Here is a 22,410-nt window from a genome sequence, read left to right on the forward strand (position 1 = left end):
AACGGAATAAGAAACACTGAAAAATTAACAGTGTTCATAGGTGCAAGTTCATGCCATATCTCTGGAGAAACTTTCCCCAATTCCCCCTTTCTTTCCCAGGGTAATTTTTCATTCTTCCACCAATGAATTATGACTAACTAGAGAAAAAGCCCAGGGAATGGCATGCAGATGATTCCCGAGGCCCCACAGTAGAACTGAGCCCGCGCCATAAATACAGACGGCTATCTGTGTGCTTACGGGTCCTCATTTGTCGGAGAAGGGCGATGTTCTGGCATGCCCTCTGGGGGCTTCACTGCTGTCGTCTTTAGGAGACTGGATTCTGTGATGGGACTTAGAAGACGCCAGGTTGGAAGTCACAGGAGCAGTGGCACGGTGAGATCTCTGGCCCAGTTCTTGACCTAGAGGTTAAGGTGCCTAAAGTTTAGTTGTGTCTCTGACATTTCTGTGAGCTATGTGCCTTTGTGCAAGTCATTTGACCTCTTGGAGATGAATTGATCACTGGAGAAATACTGGGTTGCTGCACATAGTCAACATTCTCCAAATCTCTCTCTCTTTTTAAAAAGATTTTATTTATTTATTTGACACAGAGAGAGAGTGAGAGCACAAGCAGGGGGAGCGGCAGGCAGAGGGAGAAGCAGGCTCCCCGCTGAGCAAGGAGTCCGATGTGGGGCTTGATCCCAGGACCCTGGGATCACGACCTGAGCAGAAGGCAGATGCTTAACCGCCTGAGCCACCCAGGTGCCCCAACCAAATGTTTATTGAAGTTGGGGTTGGGGTCAATACAAGTGACCCTGCATGCCGGCGGGTAGAACTTGAAGTTGGCCCCGGTGCCGCAGCCTACCTCCAGCAGGGTGAGCGTCCCGGAGGGGCCCACAAAGTCCTGCAGGTTGCCGAAGAGCTCGCGCTTCTTGCTTGCCATCTGCTCATTGTATATCACGGTGAACCTCTGCATGAAGTGGGGGAACCATTTTTTGCATATCTGGCTCCACAAGCCCAGAAAGTTCAGCAGGAACATGGGAAAGCCTGCATGAGAAGGTGGGTGAGGATTGCTGGTGTGCAGGAAGGAGAGCGCAGAACCTTGGGGATGGAGGATGGGAGCAGGGTGCCAGGTGGTGGCACCACCATGGGTAATGTGAGACCCCGCAGACACCCCCACTAGCACACAGTCATCAAATGAGGGACAGATCAAGAGAGGCAGTGTCTTAAGTCCTAATCTCCTTGGGTTCTTACCAGAAAAGAGAGGATAGGAATCGTCAAGATGCTAGCAGATGTTCCAATGGTCATAGGTCACAATAACTTCAACATCAGCCACAACTCCCGTTTATTGAGTCTTTAAGTACATTTATAACGTTATCTTCTTTGCTACTTAAAAGAACCCATGAGGTAGACACTATTAATTTCCCACTTTACGGAAGAAGAAGCTGAGTCCCATAGGGGTTAGCGACAAGGTCATGCAGCCAGGAAGCGACAGTCCAAGTGAAACCAGATCAGCACCTGATGTTGCATGGTTACCCCTGAGACCGCTGATCTCTTTTAGGGGGAGTAATTGTCATTCAGACGGAGATCGGAGAAAGTACATGCATAGGGTGATCAGGTGTAGAGAATTTGGACAGAACAACCCTACAAAACGTTTAACAGAAATAACCATTCTCATATCTGTAGAAACTTCTTTGAACTAGCCTCCTCTGCCCACCTTTGAATATCTATATCCTTGTCCATCCTTAGTTCCTTCCTGCCACACAGAGGTGTTTCTCCTCTGCACCAAGGCTGGTCCCACCTGGACCTTTAAAGTCACCTGCCCCATTAATTAGCTCCTCCCACCCCCTCATATTTAACGTCTCTCCTTATGGTCTATCTCCTTTTCCTCCACCAACCTTCACACTCACGTCTCTCCATCCTATAAAAATGCTTTCCTTTAGCTTGCTTTCCATGCAAGCTAACTTCCCGCCTCGTTTTCTCTTACTGCCAAACTTCATGAGAAATCGTAGTTGGCACTCACTGTTTCCACTTCCTCGCCCCATTCGAACCTCTGCCTGCTGACATGTGGCTTGGGCCCCCACAGCTTCAGTGAAGCGCCTGCAGACAAATGGGAAGGCGGTCAGAGGGAGAGGAGAAAGAGAAGGTGACAGGATTAAGAAGTAGTGACCCGTGAATGGAATGCTCTATCTGAGGTGTTGAGGGAGGCTGGTATCCTGGTGGAGAGACAGTCTGTCCTTAGAGCCTGGAGGGGGGAAGAGAAAGGGGGGTGGAGAGGTAAGTTTGGGTGGAGGAGGGAAGGTAAGGAGTTTTTACCAGACAGCCTGATCTCAGTGAAGAAGAATGCTGTGTTCCGTTGTTGGGGGTGAGGGTGGAGGGGGTGGGGTGGAGCACAGAGAAAGAGTCGAGAAGCTTTGCCATGGCAACTAGGAGGATTGGAAAGCTTGTTGACCAAAGGCAGAGAGAGGTGCCCAGTAGCAGAGAGGGTGCAGCTGAACCTGGGGACTGGAAATGGGGGGTGACATCTTGAGGGTATGGTCTTCACTGAGGCTCTGCAGTTTGGAAGTCAAGCAGAGCTCAGCATTTAGGCTGAGCCAGGCTGGGGCTTTGTCCAGGTGGAGGACACTGAAGGGTAAGAGCTCAGAGACGAGGGGTCTGAGTTGTCTAAGCTGGAAAGAAGGTCAGAAGGAGGGTAGAAAACAGAATAACGGGGTTCAGGTCTGGGGATGCTGGTGTGGCTGAAGAAGCCATCCGCTGAGTGGGACAGTTACAACCGGTCCCCCCGGTCTCTGTGTGAGACCAGAGTTTGGCACTCAGGAGATGGAGCAGGTAAGGTTCTAGAGCGTGGCCATGGGCAGGGACAAGAGGCAAAGGATGGGTGTGAATATCACTGGAATTGAGGAGTTAAGGAATGGTCAGGCTAAGATGCTGGGCGGGTTATCTGCCTGGAGAGTAGGGGGTGCCAGGCTGGAGAGGAGCCCCCAGAGAACTAGGTGTCAGAGTCCCTGGTGAGTGTGAGGGAGTGGCCAGGAGGTCAGGAGGTGACTGTGGGGCCGGCAGGGACCAGCCACGGGGGGGGGGGGGGGGGGGAGCCTCTTGGGTTTTAAAAAACGGCAGTGATTTGTGCAATCAATATATAAAGGCAAAAACTCAATCAGCATAGAAAGGATTTTATTTTAGCTTTTTTTCCCATAAATAGCACCCCTTGAATGTATGTAACTTTCTTTCTTTCTTTTTTTTTTTAAGATTTTATTTATTTATTTGACGGAGAGAGAGCATAAACGGGGGAGTGGCAGGCAGAGGGAGAGGGAGAAGCAGGCTCCCCGCTGAGCAGGGAGCCTGATGCAGGACTCGATTCCATGACTCTGGATGATGACCTGAGCCGAAGGCAGATGCTTAACCGACTGAGCGACCCAGGCATCCTGAATGTATGTAACTTAATCCACTTAATCTCCTTCCACTAATGGGCATTTGTGTCATTGCCTGGTTTTCACCAATGGAAAAGAATGACAGCAGAGGCCACATGTGTGCACTTTGGGTGAGAGCGTCTGTGAGATAAGTTCCTGACAGTGAAGTACTTCATCAAGGACAAGGGTATTCATTTCATTTGTTTTGTTTATTGAAGGAAGGGCAAATGACTTTAATTTTGAGAGCTATGCCAACCAGCCTGCCAATGAGGATGTGCCAGTGGACGGTCCCATGAACAAGGGGCAAGACCCATACACTTGCCATTAGTTAGAAAGCTTTGAAGGCTGACAATGTGATGGGTGACAATGGCCTTTCATTGTTCTTGTTGTATTTCTTCTTTTTTTTAAAAAGATTTATTTATTTATTAGAGAGAGAGAGAGAACATGCAAGCAAGGGAGGGGCAGAGGGAGAGGGAGACAGAGAATCCTCAAGCAGACTCCCTTCTGAGCATAGAGCCTAACGTGACTCGGGCTCAATCCCACCACCCTGAGATCATGACCTGAGCTGAAACCAAGAGTCGGACGCTTAACTGACTCAGCCACCCATGCACCCCTTGTTGTATTTCTTTGAGTGAAGCTGAGCATTTTTTTTTCATATTTGCTATTTGATATTCTTTTTCTTTTTTTGTGAGCCATCTAGTGGCTCCAACTGCCCAAGTTCAAATCCTGAACTTTCCACATCTTAGCCGTGTGACCTTGGGCCATTTACTTAAATTTGTTGTGCCTCTGTCTCCTTTCTTAAGATGGGGATGGTCACACGGTGCCGAGGGGCTGTGGTGGGAGCTGCCCGGGCTCACGGGGGCAGGTGTGCTTAGGACAGGGCCGGGCACCTGCAGAGTAAGAACTCTGGAAGCACTGCTAGCCCTTATTATCTCCGTCTGTTGCCCACTTTCCTTCTGCATCGTTTGTCTTTTGCTTACGGGTTCGTGTATTCAGGAAAGCAGCCTGCTGGCTGTCATTCATGTTGCTTTCTTGTCTTTCATTATTTGACATAAAAAAAATAAGTATCACATTCCATGCAGAAATATGAAACGCTTTTTGTTATGATTACAAACATTTGAATTCTAAGATACTGAAAACAAATCATGCCTTTTTTTCTTCTTTAGGAAACAGAGGCTGTGTTTTCAGGGCATGGACAATGAGTCATGTCTCTGAAGTGTAGGGAGGAGCCAAAAAATGTCTCCCCCAGCTCTCCGGAGGGGAGCAGCCCGTTCCTCCCACAGGGCTGCAGGACTGCTGTGTCTTCACAGGCTTCGTGAGGCCAGGCAGCTTGCTGGATCCTTCCTAGGGGTCCAGAGGGCGCGGTGGAAAGCCAGGCTGGGAGCCAGAGGGCCACGGAATGTGTGCTTGGTGTGTGTGTGTGTGTGTGTGTGTGTGTGTGTGTGTGACAGAATACTACAGAGATAGGGGTGAGCCTCTGGGCAGGAAGGGGACAACTAGGAAAGGCATTGAGGATTATCTTATCAGAGAATTCTGCCCAGAATGCCTTAAGGGGGTCTCTGTGAGGCCAGCAGAGGTGGGCTGGGGTGGCAGACGGAGTTTAGATGACCCACTGTGCCCAGCACCCTGCAGGCAGGAATGTGACCTGCCGCCTCTCTCCGTGTTGGTGTCGACAGCTCCTCGCGAAGCCCTCCAGGGGGTGTCCATGTGTGTGGCCTGGCACCTAGTGGGCCCCTGGTCTTGGCTGGTAGATGCAGAGACAGGAGGAGACGGGTGGGTAGGGCCGGAGCTGCCAGGAATGCTTCAGGGAGGGGATGGGGAGGCTGAGGGGTGGATACTGGGCAGGCCCTGGAACGGGGAAATGCCACTCAAGGGGGGGCTGAGGCCTGGCAAGCCTGAAGACCTTTTCTTCTTTGCAATGTCCTTCCAGCACCCCCTCCCCATGGAACTCAGGGATTTCTTCTCTGGTGAAGAAACCATGCCCAGGGAGGGGCAGCGACTTGTCCAGGGTCATGAGGCAGGTCACCACCAGTGTTTTGCCAAAGATCTCTCAGGCCAGGCTCCAGAGGAGAAGGGGAAGGGTTGGGGGGGAGGCAGATCCTGTGGGGGCTGCTGGGAGGAGAGGGCAGGAGTGGCCAGCCACAGAACACGGATGGGGGTTGTGGGGGTCGACAGGTAGGGGGCTGGCATGGCAGGTGGTAGGAGAGGGTTGAGGATGAGCCCCGAGGGGTCAGGAAGTTGGAGTGTGTGTGTGTATTTGTGTGAGCCCTGTGGCATGTGTGCAAGTATGAGTGATGTGGTATGTAGGCGTGTGAGTGTGCATGTATGTGTGTGTGGAGATTAAACAGTTGGTCTCTTCAGCCTGCTTGGGGGGGCTGGGGAGGAGTAAGATCCCGAAGCCCGCAAAAATCACAAGGCCAGGAACTCTGTGTGCTCTTCAAACTACAACTGAGAATTCCAGGTAAAATCTCAATCTCTCTCTCCCTCTCTCGCTCTCATACACACATACACACACGCACACACCCTAAGCAGAGACCACTGAAGGTCTCCTCGGGCACCCCTCTGCCTCTGGCCCAAGCTTGTCCCAGCACGGAGGAGAGAGACGGCCGGGGGTATGGGCCTGCACCGAGGTCACAGAGCCCGGGCGGGTGCTCGGTCGGTCTCTCTGGAAGGCCTTCTTATCTCGAACTGAAACAAAAACCAGGAAGGACATTCCATCCCCACCCTCCACCACCCAGGATGTCCCTGCAGGCTTGGTCTGAGGTGACAAGCGGGCCGGCTCATTGCGGGGCTGGAGGTAGGCTAAAAGTGGCCACAGGCCCGTCAGCTGTCTTTTCCAAAGGCTTCCTAGGTGGCCCCTCTAACCAAACGGGGTCTGGGGAGAATGGGGGCAGGGCCTGGCGCAGGCTGAGGGCTCCTGGGAAGTGAAGCTGGGTGGTGAGCCGTCTCTGTCCCATGCTGCCTGTTCCAGCGTGAAGTTCCTCCCCATCTTGGGCTGGGTTTGAAACTGCTGGGACTTGTTTGGTGGGTGACACGATGAGAGCTGGGGACCGTTACACAGGCAGATGGCAGCCATGGAAGATGGGGAGGAATGTTTGAGCGCAAATACAAGCAGGCTCACAGACCTGCATCCAAAGTGTGCCACTATATCCACAGACCCCCGCCACACGCCGAATACAGAACCCCACCCGGACAAGAAGGTTCACAGACAGGCACACACATATGTCTCAGGCGAGCACACAGAGAAGCCTCGTGGCCTGCAGGTGTGTCCACACAGAAGGGTGCAGACATCCACAAAGTGTCCCAATGACACGCAGGAGTCCCCTGCCTCTACAGGGACAAACAGAGTAAGTGGCTAGGAATGCGTGTTAGGGGGAGGGAAGTGCGAGCCCAAGGCAACCCTTCCACATGGCTTCTGGCCTTCAGATGCCTACTGGAGGCAGAAGGAGAGGGGCCAAAACAGGGGTCACGCCCCACTTGGCCGAGTTTCTCTATGGGAATGAGGTGTAGTGGCCAGGGAAACCAGCTAGGCCAGGCCACGTGGGGTCAGATTACTCAAGAACAGAGCTGATCTCTCAAGGAGGAACTGGACGTGGGGGAAGGAGGCTGTCTGGGAATGCCTTTCTGGAATGCTTGGGAAGGGGTCTGGGTGCCGACTCCTGGACTAGAACTTTTTTGTTCCCCCCTTCCCCCAATCTTTCACCGCTTGATCTCTCTGCTCTGGCCTCAGGAATCTTTCCCAAGTCTCCTCCCGGAAGCCTTCCCAGACTGAACCTGTTTCAGATCTGCTCAGATGGCGATCTCCCACCACTCGCCGCCGTCAGCCCGTATCCCGGGCGCTGGGGGGGTCTAAGGCCCTCCTCCCCTACTCGGGACTTTCCGGCTTGGGCCCCAAAGCCCGGCCTGGCCGCGGAGAGCGGAAGCCTGGCCCGGGGAGGGGCCCGGCCCGGCCCGGCCCGCGGAGAAGGGTGGCCGGCGGCCAGCCCCGCCCCTACCTGTGTAAACCGATCCGCCCGCGCCTAGCGGATAAAAGCGGCTGGGCCGCGGAGGTCAGCGAGTTCGGCTGTCTCGCGTCCGCCTGTAGGTCCAGCCCGGTCCAGCCAGCATGTCCATCCACTTAAGCTCCCATGTGCTCAGCTCGCGCTCCTCCGCCTTCCCGGGGCGCAGCGCGCAGGTGCGTTCGAGCTCCGTGCGCCCCGGGGGCTTCAGCAGCAGCAGCCTGTACAGCCTGGGCGCCTCGCGGCCGCGCGTGGCCGTGCGCTCCTCTTACGGGGGCCCAGTGGGCGCCGGCATCCGAGAGGTCACCATCAATCAGAGCCTGCTGGCCCCGCTGCGGGTGGACATCGACCCCTCCATCCAGCAGGTGCGCCAGGAGGAGCGCGAGCAGATCAAGACTCTCAACAACAAGTTCGCCTCGTTCATCGACAAGGTGAGCCGCCGCAGCCTGCCCCACGCCACGCTCCAGGCCACAGAGGCTACCTGCACTGACTGCACGCGGGCCAGGCGCTGGGAGGCCTGGTGCGTTCTCCTTCGCCGGTATTGGGAGCCTTCCTCCTCAGGAGCCCTGTGACTGTTCTCCTTCGGGCTCCAGGCGTCCTCTTCCAGCGCTGTCCAGATCGCCCTGCTTTTTCCTCCCAGGATGTGTGCTTGAGTCTGTCCGGCTGACCCCTCTGGCTGTGTCTGAGAGTTGAGGTTCTCGGGCGCATTCCGGTTGGGAGCTCCAGGGGTCAGGGCCAGGAGTTTCTCAGAGAGAGGGATGTGTGGGGTGAGAGCCGGGGTAGGGGTGACACACTGTTCTCAGATGAGGATCTCCTCCCTCCCTCCCTCCTCCCGCCGCTTATGCTGAGGCAGGTGCTGAAAATAAAGGGCTGGAGGGAGGGAGGGAGGCTCCGTGCCACACCTGCCCACTGACCTAGTCCTCCAGCCTCCCTTTGGTGGTGGGAGGTGAGGTTACACCTGCCCTTGGAGATAGCCCATTTGCGCCCAGGGAAGGAGGACTGAGGGGCCCTGGCAGGGGCCATTTGGGAGGGTTTTTTTCCTGGCTGTTTGGGTCCCACAGGGGTCAGGGAGGGAGTGGAGGAGTGAAAGTAGGGGTTGGGAAGGAGAGGGGCTGACTTGACTGGTGAGTCTAGGAGGGGAGCAAAGTAGGGATGGACCAGGAGCTAGGGGCTAGCCCAGGTGGGCCCCTCTGGCCAGGAAGGGGTGTTAGACTGTTAGACCAGACCTTCCCTCTCCTGCCTTGGTGTAGTTCTCTGCTTCCCCAGCCCCCCATGCCCTCTTCTTAATCATTCAGACCTTACAAATCCTTAAGATTCTGCCAAGCCTCCCCAGGCTCAGGGGCTGCCCCTGCTGCTTTGCTCCCTCACTGTCTGCCGCCCCCAGGCCCTGCTGCTCTGAGTTGCTAGTTTTGAGGAGGGTTACTTCCCACTCCCAGTCATACTGGATGGATCCAAGGAGACTTTTGGGCCCCAGACTGAGCATAAAATATAGTTGTTTATTTTAGCACCCTGCCCTGAGACCTTGGAAGAAAGGGTGGCAGAGAGAGGATACAGAGAGAGGCCCAGGACAGACAGCAGGGGGCAGCCCCGTGGAGAGGGAGGTAGAGAAGATCACCTGTAATGTGATGGGGAACATAGGAGGCAGGAGACATGTTGATGACCAGGCAGACCTGACCCCTGGGTCACAGTCTAAGGCACTTAAGACAGAGAGTCCTGGAAGAGAGGCTGGAATTCCAGGTTGGGCTTCCTGCAGGAGGGGACCAAGGGCTAGGCTCCCAGGTTGGGGGAACAGCCAGTGGGAGCATGGGCTGTGTCGGGGGGTTGAAGACGATTCCAACCCCAGTGTGGGTGGCAAAGGCTGCCCCTCAAGAGTTTCCTCCTCTGTTTCCCTCTTAGGTGCGGTTCCTGGAGCAGCAGAACAAGCTGCTGGAGACCAAGTGGGCTTTGCTGCAGGAGCAGAAGTCGGCCAAGAGCAGCCGCCTCCCCAGCATCTTCGAGGCCCACATTGCCGGCCTGCGGAGGCAGCTTGAAGGGCTGCAGGTGGATGGAGGCCGCCTGGAGGTGGAGCTGCGGAACATGCAGGACGTGGTAGAAGACTTCAAGAACAAGTACTGACCCTCGTGAGACCTGGGGGGGAGGGGGTCTGTGCCCTGGGTGCATGTGCCCCTCGTCAGTTGATCCTTGGCAGGTCCCCTCTGGGGCTAAGGGTCAGAGGGTGCAGCTGCTCGGAACAGTAACCCCTGAACGGGAGGCCTTGACCTACACATTCCCTGTCTCTTCTCTCCCTTCTTTGTCCCTGGGAGCTGTTTCCAAGTCTTGACACCTGACTTACTCCCAAGGAAATATGCCCACTGAGCCCTCACCTGCACTGTTCCCTTTGGGCACCTGACCAAGGCCCCAGGAGAGGGTAGGGCAGAAGGTGTCCTGTGACAGATGCACTTCAGAACTTGCACGACCCTCACAGATTATTCAAGAACAGCCCCTCTGTTCACGTGAGGAGTTAGAGACCAGAGAGATTCGGAGTCCTGAGGGAGATCACATGGCAGGTCGCTGGGACAGCTGGGACTTGAATGTTGGGCCTCTGACTCCCAGGAGGAGACACAGAGCTGACCTGGGACAGAAAGAAGCCAGGAGAGAGAGGGATCGTGTGTGGTGGGCCATGTAGGGTTGCTGAGGCGGAGGGGCGGCTCTGGCCAGGGCAGGAACCAGAGAGGAGGCTGTGTGGCGGGGCAGGGAGTATAGGAGCGTTTGAGGGGCCCACGGAGTTCTCTTTTCCCATTGAGAAGAAACCAAAGCCTGAGGCTTGGGCCGGGCCCCACCCCAGCAGGCTTGCCCAGTAGTCCTGGGAGTAGTAAGAGAGTTCTGTGCTGTGCCCTGGAGGTGCGTGACTAAGCCGGGCAGGGACACTGGCTCCGACTGCTGACTGCTGGTGGAACAAACAAAACTCCCCCCCTTCCCTAGAGCAACAGTCAACAGGTAAACCCCCAGCAGGTGGGAGCGGACAGGTGCAGGACCGAGAAAGCTCTGGGCAACCAGCGAGCCTCTGTTGTCATGTGTGTGCTCACCGCCCCCCCCCCGCGCCCCCCCTGCGCCCCCCCCCCACCCTGGCCCCAGCCCCAGCCTACAGGTAGAGCTCTTTCCTGCAGAGCCCGGCTGAGCTCTGGGAAGGACAGGTACCCTGGGTGCCGCTGCCCAGTGAGCTCCTGGCTGTGCGTCCTCTGGGCCCAGCGGCATGCTGCCAAGGCAGGGATGGACAGATGGCCTTCAGGATATTTCCGTAACTATTCTATAGGGCCTGAGGGAGTGGGCCCTTGTGAGTCTGGGCTCCTGGAGGCTCTGCCTGCAGGAGTTCGTGCTCCCCACCATAGTCGCCCTGCTGCCCTCCTCCCTTGGGCACTGCTGAGTTCCTGTTTCTGACGCTTTCTAAAAAAAGTTTCCAAATAAATACCGGGTCAGCAAGGGCTCCCTGCTCTGTGCCCCCGCATTGCCAACGTCCTCCTATGGGCGGGACTGGCTCCTTGGGAGACAAAGGGATGGGGTGGGGGCTGGGGAGTAGAGATGGGGCCAGACCACCCAGCTCGGGCCTGGTTCCTCCAGGACTTGCTGCACCTCTTCCCTGATTCCATAAGGTTCCTCTGCTTCAGGCTCCTTCTTTACCCTCAGAGGGGGATTAGGTAGCGGTTAAGGCATGGGCTGGGCTCAGACTGCCAGGGTTGGCGCTTTGCCACTTAGCAGCGTAGGTGACTGACAGGTTATCTGCTTCTCTGTGCCTCCCGTCTTTCCTGTGAAGCACGGTACCATTGTTAGAGGACCATTGTGAGGATTAGATTAGCCAATTCGCGGAAAGCATGTACCGTGCAGGCCCCATTTGAAGTGGTCCTTACGCTTGGCTATGATTATTTGCTTTCTCCCTCCCAGTAGATGGGCTTTTGTCCTTTAATTCATGCACGCCTTCCTCGCCTCCCTCCCACCTTCCATTCCATGCCAAGACTCCCAGCCTGAGAAGAGCCACCAGGGAGAGGTACAGAGACGTTGGTTTCATTGTTGATACCCACTTTTCCAGGTGTGTCAGTAGGGAGCGGTAAAGCCGATGCAAGGGCAGATCACCCCACCCCCCTTGAAAGTGGCCATGGAGGTGGAGCCGCCCCACACACTGCACCCTCCCTCTGCTGCAGGTATGAAGATGAAATTATGACCGCATCTGGCTGCTGAGAATGAGTTCGTGGTGCTGAAAAAGGTGAGGGGACAGACAGGCCGCAGGTGCAGGGGACATGCGTCTGAAAAATGCATAGCCCTCTCATCTGAGCAGCCGGTAGGGACCTGAGTGGCCAAAGTCTGGGCCGGGACTACAGAAGTGAGGCTTGGAAAAAGGAGATCTGAAGCCTCGTAGCACGCCTGTCCTGTGTGTGTGTGTGTGCCCAGCTGGTGAGTCACTGGACTTGCTTTTGGCCTGGAGGCGTTAGCATTCAGACCAAAGGATGGAGGCTGGAAAGGGAGATTTAAGCCCAAAATACGGGCGCTCTATTGCAGTCCGAATCATTTCAGGACAGACAACGGTTGGCACCGGCAGGGCTAGTATGTGCTGAACGCACGTGGGATGGAGCCGCCTGAGGCAGAGCCCTGTCCCGTCATCCTGGAGATGTGCAAGCCACAAGGCTGGAAGGCCTTATGAGACGCTGCTGGGGCTTGATTTAAGTTTCTGATTAATACACTCACTGAGCAGCTCGGGGTTCTAGGCCCGTCCACATGAGCGGCAACCTGCCCCGGAGTGCTGGGCCCCAGAGATTTAGGAGCTTCGGGGAGTGCATGAAGTCGGACCCTGTACACGAGTCGAGTACAGGCACAGCTGGCTAGGAAGGGCCCTGGTGCCCCGGGCTCGTGCGCTGGTCTCCTGTGGGCCACCTGTATCGCCGTCGCTAAGCTGCAAGTTAAACATGAGGCTGGAGATCTTCCGTCTTCTGCGGGAGTCTTATCCTGCAGTCTGAAGATTTTCGGAGTTGAAGTATTTGTTCAGGCTACATAGCTCATAGGTAGTCGAGCCAGGGCGCTGTCCAAACCACCAAAGTCTTTAGGAACTGGTAAAGCGCTTAGGTTTGGGGTACAGGCTGCTTTGGCCACCGGTGCTGGGCAGGCACCTGTGTTCATGTAGGGATGCATGGGAACGATGTCCATCATGCAGCCTCGAGGTCAGTAGAGGAAACTTCCTACCGTGGCCAGGTCAGGCAGCCTGGAGAAATGGCATGTCTCTGGTAGGGCCTCTGGTGTTTGACCCCGTGGGTCGGACAGTGCTAGCTAGTTGTCACCCTGCTAAATATTCTGCGCACGAGGCACTGATGTCTTACCCCTTCTCGCCACCCCCAGGATGGGACGCGCCACATGAACAGCAGGAGTTAGAGCAAAAGTGGATGCCCTGAATGATAGAGATCAACTTCTTCAAGACCTTCTATGAGACGGTGAGGATCTAGGTGTGGGAGACATGTTGTATCTTCCATGGCTAACAAAGGGGCCATCTGGTATACCCCCTGCATCCGGCCAGCCTGGGTGTGTGTTGAGTGTGCGTGCAGGCACGTATCCTGCTCTTTATCCTTTCTGACTCAGGAATTCCTGGTGGGCAAGGAGTTTAGGAGGAGCTGAGGTGGTAGCAGAGCAGGGTAAGGGTCAACCAGGATTGGCCTCCAGAGACAAAGGATGACCATGTTAGGAAGGGTGTTGGGAGGTGAAAGGAACTGGAGGATGTCTAGGGATCCTGGGCCAGACAGGAGTTAGAGAGGGGCTGGGTGGTGGCCAGGGGCCCGAGTCAGGAGAGACTGGAGTGTCTGGGAGTTTATACCCAGAGGGACCAGATGTATGGCTGCCCACCAGTAGGCCACTCCGTCTGCCCCTGCTGTCTCATTCTCTCCCTCTTGCCTTACCTGGGGCTATCAGCCTTTTTTCTCTTAGGGATTTAAAACCCTCTCCACTCCAGCCAGTGTGAGTCTCTGGCCTTCAGTGGAAGATGGGACAGCCAGTCATCTGGCCGCTGGTCTGGGATGATATTATATATGAGGTTAATTACAGACCAGTTCTCAGTTCCCTTTGTCTAGCTTTCCTCTGAACCCTCAGCCTCCATCAGCCCCTCAGTGAATTTCCGGTGTTAATTTCAGGGGCAGGCTGTTGAGGTTTACTTGGACATTCTAAGCTCTGTGAGGGTCTTCATATGTCTGTCGACGTTATATATATGTATGTCTATGTATATATGTGTGTGTATGTATATTTAATTATTTTCCCATCATTATGAAAGAAATGCATACTCATTGCCGAAAATCCAGAAAATTGAGTAGAGCATAAAATTGAAAACAGCTCACTTGTATGTGCTCTTACCACCCTGGTATCTACCTTCCAGACTCTTCCTATGCACATACACACATAGAGATAATATATATCAAAGTAGGATCATGGTTTTTCAAGTAATAGTGTACCACGGATATAAATACAGCCATATCATCAGTGTTAAAGGCTGCCGAGCATCCCGGGGTGGGATATTTTATTTAACCCACCCCACAGTGATCCGCTACAGCTGAGCTCCGCCCCAGCAGAGCTCATAGAAGGAGCCGTCAAAGCCCCCACACTCTGTCACTTTTATCTGCTGTAATCCCACCAGACTCTTTTCTTGACAAGTTGCTAATGGGCTCTCTGGGGCTGGAGGGCGGGCAGAACATTTAGCAGGTGTCTGGGGCCTTTTCCCCCACCCCCCGCTACCTGGTGACTCATCCCCACTCTGACCTCTTCTCCCTTTTTCTCCCCCTTTTTCTTCCCCTCGTGTGAAGAGGGTCCCAGGATGGGTGTGGGAATGGGGCTGGGTCACGCCCCAAGTCCTGACATTCTGTCCTGTCCCTGCAGGAGTTGGCAGAGCTGCAGGCCCAGATCTCGGACACGTCCGTGGTCCTGTCCATGGACAACAGCCGCTCCCTGGACCTGGACGGCATCATCGCCGAGGTCAAGGCCCAGTACGAGGAGATGGCCAACCGCAGCCGGGCCGAGGCTGAGACCATGTACCAGATCAAGGTGTGAGGTTGCAGAGGGCCGTCTTTTTTTCCTGGCAGGGTCCTTGGTGGTAGCTTCCCTTACTCCTCCCCTGTCTCACGCCCTTAGGGTGTGGGTCCCACTGTGCTGGCAGGCCCCAGTGGTTAAGTCTGTGGTGCTCTCCAGGGCCCTGGGAAGAAGAGGAGGTAAAGGCCAGGTCCCTCCCCAGGGAGAGATCCCAGCCAGATGGGCAGACCGGGCGGAAGCATGTGAAGCACAGAGAGGTTAAGTAACATGCCTAAGTCTACACAGCTAGTAGATGGAAGAGCTGGGACTAGATCCTAGGTCCTAGGCCTCCAGACCAGGGAGGTTTAATCATTGCACCTGCTGTGTGGAGGCAGGGCAGCTGACTGTGCAGGAGTTGAGGGAATGTGCTGGGGGTAAACTAGTGTTCTGAGGGGGTGGGGGCTGAATCAGGGTTTAAAAGCAGCAGAGGGAGGTCTCTGCAGAGATAGGGAGTCATCCAAGGTACACGGGGTGAGAACACAGATATGCCAACAAGGAGACCTGGGTTCCGACTTGCCGTGTGATCCTCAGGCAGTGCCTTCCATTCAGAGCTCATTCTTCCCGTCTGTGAAATGGGTGATGCTGATGTTTTTAACAAATGTGTTTTTACTAGGGGGTTGTTTAACAGGTGACGATCTCAGACTTCTAGTGATTCTGCAGCACTTGGGACCTGATGGGGATGGGCCGCAGGGAGCCATCCTTGCCATCCCAGCCCTCCCTGTCCTGACTGGGAGGAAAGCAAACTGCCGCTCTGCCCCAGTGCCCAGTAGTCTGGCTTGCTGGCAATGGGTGAAGAGTGCTGGGAGTCAAACTGTCACTTCCTGGGAAGATAAGCTAGGAGGGCTCATCACTCAGAACCTTGGGCCTTCCTTGGAGGGGACGAGGGATGAGTCACCTGTAATCATTGACCACCCCCTACCATGCTTCTCTGTGTGGTCCCTCCAGTTTGAGACCCTCCAGGCGCAGGCTGGGAAGCACGGGGACGACCTCCGTAATACCCGGAACGAGATCGCAGAGATGAACCGTGCCATCCAGAGGCTGCAGGCTGAGATCGACAACATTAAGAACCAGGTGGGATCAAGCCCCCCGCCCCCCGCTCCTCCCTGTTTCTTGGGGCCCGTGAAGGGCAGCCATCTGAGAATGAGGAGCCCGAGGCTCTCCCAGGCCAAGGCTGGTGCAGCTCAAGTCTCGGGGGCCCACTTGTGAGATCTCCAGGACAGAGTGTTCTTGTCCAGGTCCTGGCTCAGGCCAAAGGGAGGAGAGGAGTCCTACCGGGCATACAGCCTGGGGAGGGAGCCTTAGCCCAGCCAGCTTGAGAAAAACCACCAATCGTTACCAAACTCGTCCTGAGCACCGTCCTTGCCCCTTGCTCTGGGTGCAGCATGCTGTACCTGGAAGCTCCCAGCCTGTGGGTAGCAGGGGGACAGAGGGCAGCAGAAACCCTTACGGTGGCTCACAAGGCCCCGTCCGTCACCTCCCACCACTGCGTCTCTCTGTGCTCCGTCCACACTAGCCTGCTTCCTGTATCTTGGATCTGCTAGGCATGTTAGTCCTTCGAAGCCTTTGCCCCTGGTGTTCCCCCAACCAGGAATGTGCTTCTCCCAGCTCAGCACATGGCTGCTCCTTTGGCGTCCCTGGGATTTTGGACATGAAAAGCTCCCAGGCTTTTCAGAGATGGTTTCTCCAACCACTCTTGTCAGCACGGTGTCTGAAGTGTCCCGAAGCATCTATCTCTATCTGCAGTTTTCTGGCTTACTAAGTGGTTGGCTGTCCCCTCCCCTCTACTGAAATCTAAATATGCCTCGGGAGCCGGACCCCATCTGTCTGACTTACCGCTCCTTCTCAGCACCTGGTGCATGGTGGGGCACGGGCCTCCGATGACAGGCTGTTGGGAGGATGGGCTGTGCCGCTGGCAGGGGAACAGGCCCTGGCCAAGGTGTGGGGAGAGACAGGGCAGCTAAGCCCGAGCAGGTGTCTGCAGTGAGGTGGAAGGTCAGGTCACGGGTGCTGCAGCTTCAGAGAGCTAAGCTCCAGATGAGCTGGGGGATGCAATGTGGGGGTGACTTACCCAGAAATGTCCTCCCCTTGGAGCCCCGCAGGCCACTTTACATGGGAGTGGAGGCTGCGTCCTGGCGCGGAGGCGGGGCTATGAATCCCCCACCCCCCGCCCCGTGCAGGTGCAGGTGCAGCGGGGTGGCTCCCAGGCCGGGAGGGGAGGCGCAGAATAATGAATCCTGGTTTCCCAGACCCTGCAGCTTCTGCTGCATCCGCTGCTCCTCTTGCACAACAGGGTGGAGCCAGGTCCCAGAGCTGGGCTGTCCACCACCATGGAGGGGCCCCGAGGCAGTGGGATGAGGCAGTGCCAAGGGGGCACCAGTGTGATAGGGAAGGGGACCGGCAGGTGGACGAGGGGCAGAGGGCCCTGGGAGGGTCTTCTGGGAGGATTAGGAGGGCTGGCAGAGAGGCGGAGCACACCGGGAACAGGGGAGGGTCTGAGGACTGAGGACGGAGAGGGCTGGTGAGAAGGATGGGGGAGCGCTGGGTAGGGGTGGGCGTGGTAGCTCTCAGAGCCCAACAACAGGAGGCCCAGGACTCGATAGGTTCCCGGTGCGGGGGTGAGCCACGGGTAGAAGGGCTGCTCACGCTGGGCAGGGAGGGGCCACCGCAGCTCAAGTCCATTGGGACCCCGACCGACCTGGCCCAAACCAGAGGGCCGCTGAGCATACGTTTTGAGTCTGGGGGTTGCAAGCAGTGCCTCTCTGCTCCCAGTCCCCTGTTCTGGGCCTGTTTCGAAGATGGTTTTTGTTCTCGTCAGCCGCCCCAAATCTGGGGACTCAACTAAGATCCCATGGCTTTGGATCTCTTCCAGCTGGGGGCCGGGAGGCTGGGCATTTGACAAGCATAATAGCATTGATTCATTATAGTGATTGTAGCAAGCAGTAACACGTGTTGGGGAGGATGTGGCGGGAAGGGAACCCTGTGTCCTTTTGGTGGGAATGCAAACTGGTGCAGCCACTGTGGAAAAACAGCATGGAGGGTCCTCAAAACATTAAAAATAGAACTACCATAGAATCCAACAATTCAGTTTCTGGGTATATATCTGAAGGAAATAAAATCACCACCTCAAAGAGATCTCTGCATCTCCGTGTTCATTGCAGCATTATTTACAATAGCCAAGACATGGAAACAACTTAAAGTATCCATCAGTGGATAATGTGATAGATATATAATATTATATTATTCAGCTATAAAGTGGAATATTACTCAGCCATCAAAAAGAAGAAATCCTGGGGCACCTGGGTGGCACAGCGGTTAAGCGTCTGCCTTCGGCTCAGGGCATGATCCTGGCGTTGTGGGATCGAGCCCCACATCAGGCTCCCCTGCTGTGAGCCTGCTTCTTCCTCTCCCACTTCCCCTGCTTGTGTTCCCTCTCTCGCTGGCTGTCTCTGTCTCTGTCGAATAAATAAATAAAAAATCTTTAAAAAAAAAAAAAAGAAGAAATCCTGCCATTTGTGACAACACAAACCTTGAGCGCGTTTATGCTGAGTAAAATATGTCAGACGGAGAAAGACAAATATTGTATGCTCTCACTTATAGGTAGAATCTAAAAAAACAGAACTCCTAGAAACAGAGAACAGATTGGTGGTTGACAAAAAAAAATAGTAACGATTTATCATAGCATTTATTAAGCACTTACTGTGTGCTAGCACTGTGCCGGGGGCTTGCGTATTACCTCATCTAATCCCTGCAGTATCCCTAGGAGGTAGACACTATGATTATTGCTGTTTTAGAAGAGAGGAGACTTTGGGCTGGAAGGGTTGATGTGTCCAAGATCACGTGGCTAGTAAGTGGGGAAGCCAGAATTGGAACCGAGGCATTGGGTATCAGAGCCCATGTTTTGACGCCTGGGGATTCCCTGGTGCTGGGGGAGTAGACTGGTGCCAATGAAGCCACCGTGAACAAGTTCCCCGGGCGCTCTGCAGGATGGGGAAGCAGGAAGGCAGTGACTGGTAAGGCCTGCCCCCCTGCTCACAGCCATCTCTACCGCCCACAGCGTGCCAAGTTGGAGGCTGCCATTGCCGAGGCTGAAGAACGTGGGGAGCTGGCCATTAAGGACGCCAATGCCAAGCTGGCCGAACTGGAGGCCGCCCTGCAGAGAGCCAAGCAGGACATGGCCCGGCAGCTGCGCGAGTACCAGGAGCTCCTGAACGTCAAGCTGGCCCTGGACATCGAGATCGCCACCTACCGCAAGCTGCTGGAGGGCGAGGAGAGCCGGTGAGGACTCAGAAGTCAGGAAGGGGATCCTTCTGGGGCTCAGTGGCGCCTGGGGCTTGACATTCATCCATCTACAGACATTCCTGTGGCCTCTCTTCTGCAAGGCACCGGGGGTGGGAAATGTAGGCAGGCTAAATGATGCTTCTTTGCTCTTGACGAGAGGCCCTTCTAGTAGGAAGGACCGTGTGGTGTAAACTCCATGGGAAAGTTGAAGTAATAACGGCCCCTTCATATGCGTGGCCAGGGTCATCTGATTTGATCCTCACAATATATTCAGGTAAGTAGGTCAGGTATTGTTGCTTAGTTCAGAGGGGAAGCTGTGGTTCAGTTTGAGGGGACAGGGCCAGTGTGCAGTCCAGCTCTGCTGACTCCTGGTCCGGGGATCTTTCATGATTACCAGGCTGCTTCTGCCCGGAGCGGTAAGTCACATGATATCGACCGAATGTGGGGAGGTCCCGCAGATATTTGCATACCTGTGGCCAAAGAGCAGGCTGGGCTGGGTTAGTGTTTTAGGAATTCTTCATGAAAGACACGGAGCCTATGTCATGAAGTTGGGCCTTCATTCTCACCTTGATGGGTTGGTTGATTCAGTCAATTTGCCAGCTTTAGAGTTGTGCACTGGGCGAAGGTTAGGGTTCGGAGAGGGCAAGAGGGAACAGCGTGGGCCAAGGCTTGGTGATAGGACTCATCAGGGCTTGGCTTGTTGGAACCCAGCACGGAGCTAGACAATATATAAGGTGTGCTTCTGCCTTTGGGAAGCTTGCACGTGGACTGAAGACGCCAAACATTTGTCAAGGAAGCACCTAGTGACCACTCGCGTGCATTTGTAAAATTCTGAATCTCCACAGAGCTTTTTCTTTGGGGCGCATTTTTCCTGAGGGGCTGGGGAGACAGGCTGGAGGCCGTGGACAGGAAGGAACTGGGGAACGAGGGAGTGCTAGGGCAGAGCGCCTGGATGCGAGGAGGAGGGAGAGAAGAAACATGGCCACAGGATATGAGTTGGGGAAGGAGAGGAAGGAGGAGAGGTCTCTGCCACTGCAGTTGACCCACCCCTGCCTGGGTTGGCATCTGGTCTTTGTGGGAAGAGGAACTGAACACCAAAAGCTCTGGGAAGAGAGAGCAGCTGATCTGGGGCACAGGGCAGCCCCAGAGCCCAGCTGTCCCAGCCACTATGCTTCTCTCTGCACCCTCTACCACCGTGGGTGCGGGGCCCACGCTCTCTCAGGAACGCATACCCTGGGCTGCTTTTCCTCATGGAACCAGAGCTGGGGATGCTTAGAGCGGGGTCGGATCCACTTCCTCCCATGGGCTGCTGAGCAGGCCGAAGGTCAGGGATGGACGGGTGGCAGCCCAAGGTGGCATAGAGAGTGGAAGCATTCCATCTGAAAGTCTAACCTCAGTGTAGATTGTTATCATGGAGGCTTAGATCCCGGTTCTCTGGGAGGCGACTGTCCTCTCTCTACCTCTTAGGGGACATGGAGATGGACTCCTTGTTTTTAATCCTGTCACCCCTCCACCCTTCCCAGGGGCAGGTCTAGGAATTGTGGTCTTAGAAACTCATGCAATTTGGGGTGCCTTCTTTTAGGAATACAGAGTTATGAATATACAATTAGGCATAAAAATAAATATTTACTTAGGATGAGAAAGGAAAAATCACACTCATCACCAGAGCTTTAGACATTCAGGTCTCTTCCTCCTGAGTTCTTAGGAATGGCACCAGAAACGGTTGCATGAATTGCTACCTGATTGCAACTGGGCTTCCCTCCCCAACCACAACTGCCTGCGACTCCCAGCGCTCACAGGGGCCTGTTGAACAAGGGGCCTGGCAGCCTCCTAGCATATCTATCTCTTGCCCTTGTCCTTTGCTCTGCCCTCTTCCTGAACTTGGGGCTGATGAGGCCAGCTGGGTTCCCCTCACTCCTTCTACCAAAGTGAGGTCTCCCCTCCCCACTGCAGAGTAAACTCAACCCCAAGGGCAAGGGCTTGGTGACAATGGAGCTGTGAGTCACAGAACAAACACACCCAGCTGTCTCCCATGGCTTTTCAATTTCCAGTAGGGCTGCTTAAAGCCACCCCAGGTACCTTCTGCTCCCTCCTAAGTCCCAGCCGTAGCTGCATTCATGAAAGCAATAATTCGCTAATTATTTCAGTACATACTGGATGATTACTACGTGCCAGACCCCATGCTGGGGGCCGGAGATCCAAGAATCGATAAGCTACGGCCCACTTTGAGGGTTTTATGATGTGGTTAGGGGAGGCAGCTGTCTCCATAAATAATCACGGCTACCATTCATCATATCCTGTGTGCCCAGGGCTCTAGGTAAATTATATTATTCAGCCCTCACAAACAACTTTGTGAGGCTGGGACTAAGGTCCAATTGATAGGTGAGGAAATGGAGGCTTTGAGATGTTGCCCAAGGTCACGTGGCCAGCAGGCAGGAGGGCCTACGTGAACTCCCTTTGCCCCCCTTATTTTGCAACAAGGCTGAAGGAAGACTGAGGTGTGGGGACAGAGGAGGGAATACCAGTCCTGCTTGGCTTCTGGGTGGAGGGGGTCCGGGATTGCTTTCTCCAGCTCCGAGGAAAGAGCTGCTCTCACAGGTCTCTCCTCTGCCCCCAGGTTGGCCGGAGATGGAGTGGGCACTGTGAACATCTGTAAGTCCTTGGCTGTGGCCCATCTTCTGTGCTGTCCGGACTAGGCTGGGTCTGCAGGATGGCACGTTGACTCGAGGGCCTGGCCTTGTCTGGACCAGGAGCTTTTTTCCCTCACCAGCTTTTAGCAGGTGCCCTGGAGCTCCCAGCCAGTCAGGCTCAATGGCCCAGGGAAGCTGTGCAAGAGGGCAGAGGGGGGCAGGGGCCACCTGCGTTGCAGCCCCTAGCGCTGTCCCAGGCTCCTTCTGGGCTGTCCTGAGGAGGGTGGTGGGGAGGGGAGGCAGCAGGGAGGGAGAGGGGCCGGCATGGCAGGAGAGTGGGGTGGTGACTGATGGGGCCTCAGGTGGTGGGCCTTGTGCTGATGCAGCCCTCCTCTCTTTTCTCCTAGCTGTGGTGAACTCCACTGGCGGAGGGGGCAGCGGGGTGGCCTTCGGAGGAACCATGGGCAGCAATGCCCTGAGCTTCTCGAGCGGCGATCCTGGGGCCTTCAAGTCCTATTCCATCAGGACCTCAACTGCCACCCATAGGAGCATACGAAAATGAGCCCCAGTGTGCGGAGACCTGCACCCCTGCCGCCCGCGGTCACAGGAGGACTCCCGTCCCTGCTACCGAGACTGCCCAGCAGTCTGAAAAATGATGTCAGAATAGCTTCCAATAAAGCAGCCTTTCTGAAGCCTGGGTGAGGCCCATCCTGGTACCTGGTATCCTGGCTTCATCAGCTGGGTGGAGAGGGCTGGGGAGGAAGGGGCCTTAGAGAGGATAGGGTGTGCTCAGAATACTGAGGAGACTGGGAAAGCACGTTGGTACTGTGGTGCTGCGGGTGATTTAAGGGGCCTGGCTCGTAGCCTGTGTGAGGCCTTGGCCTCCTCCCAGGGCTGGGGCTGAGTCCAACTCCTCTCCTGAAAGCCAGAAATACCCCAGGGAAGTCTGGCTCTGCTGGGGACCGGAACGGGGCACTGAAGACCTCTCCTGTTGAGGAAGTGGAAGGGCTGTTTGTACAATCCCCCACCCCCAGGTTCTGGGTCACCAGAGTA

At 55.3% G+C, this 22,410-nt stretch overlaps 1 protein-coding gene across 1 annotated transcript; it reads left to right on the top strand.

Moving 5' to 3' along the window:
- Positions 1–6,517: 6,517 nt before the first annotated feature.
- Positions 6,518–22,045, top strand: KRT7 (keratin 7). The gene is given in 9 exon segments (XM_040641953.1): positions 6,518–7,812; positions 9,278–9,494; positions 12,766–12,800; positions 12,802–12,834; positions 14,261–14,425; positions 15,395–15,520; positions 18,504–18,724; positions 21,345–21,379; positions 21,765–22,045. Coding segments are annotated over 9 exon segments (1,311 nt in total). The 5' UTR covers positions 6,518–7,488; the 3' UTR covers positions 21,920–22,045.
- The last annotated feature ends 365 nt before the right edge of the window (positions 22,046–22,410 follow it).

Source organism: Ursus maritimus, unplaced genomic scaffold (assembly GCF_017311325.1).
Source record: "Ursus maritimus isolate PB19 unplaced genomic scaffold, ASM1731132v1 scaffold_26, whole genome shotgun sequence".
Taxonomy (NCBI): Eukaryota; Metazoa; Chordata; class Mammalia; order Carnivora; family Ursidae; genus Ursus; species Ursus maritimus.